Below are 2,541 nucleotides of genomic sequence, written 5' to 3'. Positions count from 1 at the left end.
CTCTTCCTCCTCTAACAGATTTTATAAGCAAAAAAAACGAGACTAGAATAAACACTAGAGCTTTAACCAGAGGAGACTGTAATGTTCAGCGGCGTAGGACCAAATTTGGCCAAATGGTTGCATCCATCAGAGGAGCATTTATGGAACACACTGCCAGCTCATGTTAGGGGCTGTGGGACCTACAGACGTTTTAAATTCTCCTTGAAACTTTGGTTGAAAATAAAACGGACATGTGTTCACAGGTAAATTGATCTGTTTCCATGGGCCTGTTAACCTCCTTTTATTTAATGTTCACTGTTTTTACCTGCCTTAGGACAGCGGATGCAAATTAGCTGTTGTACTAATTCTGGCACATTGAAGCTTTATGCTGACATGTTGATGAATGTGCATTGTTCCTAATTCAAATAAAAAAAAATTAAATTAAATTGTTGGCCCTTGGGGGGGGGGGGGCTGAGACACACTAACCTTATCAGCGTTCTGATGGCATTTTAGCCATTTTTATCAAAAACATTATTAATGTGCAGAAATAAGGAATGCTTCTGCTGCTCCTGTGTTCGATGCCAGAGAGCATGTTCGCATTGCTAGCTAAAAGCCTGTAAGGCTGGCAGCAGGTGGAGGGAAAGGAGAGGAAAAGTCAGGAGCAACCAGAAGGGTCACCAAGCGCTCCTGTTCAGCCTCTGCAGGATGAAGCTGCTCTGAACTCAGGAGTGGAAACCATTCTAGGATTGTGATCATGAAAGAAGAAGAACCAGAGTTAGTAGAACAGATCTGCTTTGAGACTCCAGCTTCATCATGGTGGCGTTTTATCAAAGGGAACATAAACTGGGCACCAAACTGGATCCAGGGGAGGAACCATAACGGCGCCCAACGCCCAGTGAGATCATCAGAACTCCTGTTCCTCATCTGCAGTAAACATGCAGGCTGCAGCGCCAGGGTTCAGCAGCAGGGGCGCCGTCCACCGCCGTGCCGGCAGCAGGCCAGGCTCAGATCAGCGACTTCAGCTCCTCGTCCGTCAGCCGGTTGACCTCCATGATCTTGGTCAGCTGCTCGGCATACCGGGCCTGGTCCTGCATGAAGTGAGGGATGCGGACGTTCTCCATGTGGGCGAGAGCTTTCAGGCGATCCACGTCTTCAAACGAGACCTGGATTCATCACAAAAACACGGGACAGGTGTTCAGACGGGCTGCTCTGATTGGACGCTCAGGATTCCTCTGAGCTTCGCTCTGCGTGTGACATGCATCATCTACTGTGACTGCATGTCGCTGCTGAGGGGGGGGCGGCTAGAACCGGCCGCGGAGCAGAACCTTCCAGATCTCACCTTGCCCAGCGCCATCAGCAGCGGGAAGTCGATCTTGTCTCTGTATCTCAGGATCTTCAGAATGCCCTCCAGGTAAACCTGGTCTTTACTGAAGCATCCTGCAGGAGGGGAGCAGAAAGCATCAGTTCAGGTGGATCACAGAACGTAGGCGGCCGTCAGCCCCGCCGGCGCCGTACGTACCGGGCCGGGCCGTGTCGCTCTGGCCCCTCTTGGCGCGGACGCAGTAGTCCCAGCGGGTGATTGGGTCCTGGACAAAGTGTCCCAGCTTGTGGAAGAGCTGGGAGAAGGACATGCGGCTGGCCTGGTAGACGGTGTAGTAGAGCAGAGCGGCGCGCCACAGCGTGGGGTCCTTCCTGAACAGGACGCTGTGGATGGACGCCAGGCCCTCCTCCGTGGGGTTCACCGGCTTCAGGCTAAGCCTCTTCCTGCCGCCGCCGCTGCTCCACACCTGCTGGAGGTTGTTGATGCTCCGGAAGTAGTGGGTGCCTGAGGGACAGAGACAGGAACACGGTTTGGTTACAGCTGCGGTGGGCCCTGCCCCCAGTACCATGCTGCCACCACCGTGTCTAACAGCGGGTCATGGATCAGAGAGCAGCTCATTGAATGTGTCTCCTGAAGGCTCAGCAGCAGGAAAGAGAAGTGGAACAGATCCAGAGGTTTGATCTACGGACCGATTACATCACAGCGGCACGCTGCCCCAGTCCACCAGAAGGAGGCATCCGCAGTATCCTACATTTCCCAGCATCCATTGCAGGTCCAAGTGGATTGGTCCAGCCTCGGCAGCCATATTGGCCACCTTGGTACTAACTGTTCACATTTTCTGTCTTTTCTGATAAAACTCCAACAGCTACTGTGTTTATTTAGCTCCGCTTCCTCGCCTCGGTAGCTGACACTCATCTATTCATTCATTCATTCATTCATTCAATCATTTGTTCATTCATTGATTCGTCCCTTGCTTTGTTAATTAATTCATCCTTTATTAATTGATTGATTCATTAATTCATTTATCCCTTGATTTGTTCATTCCTTCATTTGTTCATTCATTGATTCGTCCCTTGCTTTGTTAATTCATTCATCCCTCATTGATTGATTCATTCATCCATTCATCCATACATTAATTCATTCATTCATCCCGTGATTTGTTCATTCATTCATCCATTCTTCTAGTGATTCATTCATTCGTTGATTCATTCATTCATCCATTCATTCGTTCATGCATTCAT

General features: G+C 49.9%; 1 protein-coding gene across 1 annotated transcript in view; it reads right to left on the bottom strand.

The window, feature by feature from the left end:
- Positions 1 to 894: 894 nt before the first annotated feature.
- kiaa0895 (KIAA0895 ortholog) overlaps positions 895 to 2,541 on the bottom strand; it is a gene marked incomplete at its 5' end in the record, with an annotated part of 6,447 nt that continues 4,800 nt past the window's right edge. Inside the window, 3 exons of the mRNA XM_015403566.1 lie at positions 895 to 1,142; positions 1,319 to 1,416; positions 1,499 to 1,804. Of these exons, the coding sequence (XP_015259052.1) occupies positions 984 to 1,142; positions 1,319 to 1,416; positions 1,499 to 1,804 (563 nt within the window). The remainder of the gene's footprint in view (positions 1,143 to 1,318; positions 1,417 to 1,498; positions 1,805 to 2,541) is intronic.

Source organism: Cyprinodon variegatus, unplaced genomic scaffold (assembly GCF_000732505.1).
Source record: "Cyprinodon variegatus isolate N-32 unplaced genomic scaffold, C_variegatus-1.0 Scaffold1522, whole genome shotgun sequence".
Lineage (NCBI taxonomy): Eukaryota > Metazoa > Chordata > Actinopteri > Cyprinodontiformes > Cyprinodontidae > Cyprinodon > Cyprinodon variegatus.
This window is presented reverse-complemented; position numbering and strand designations above follow the sequence as displayed.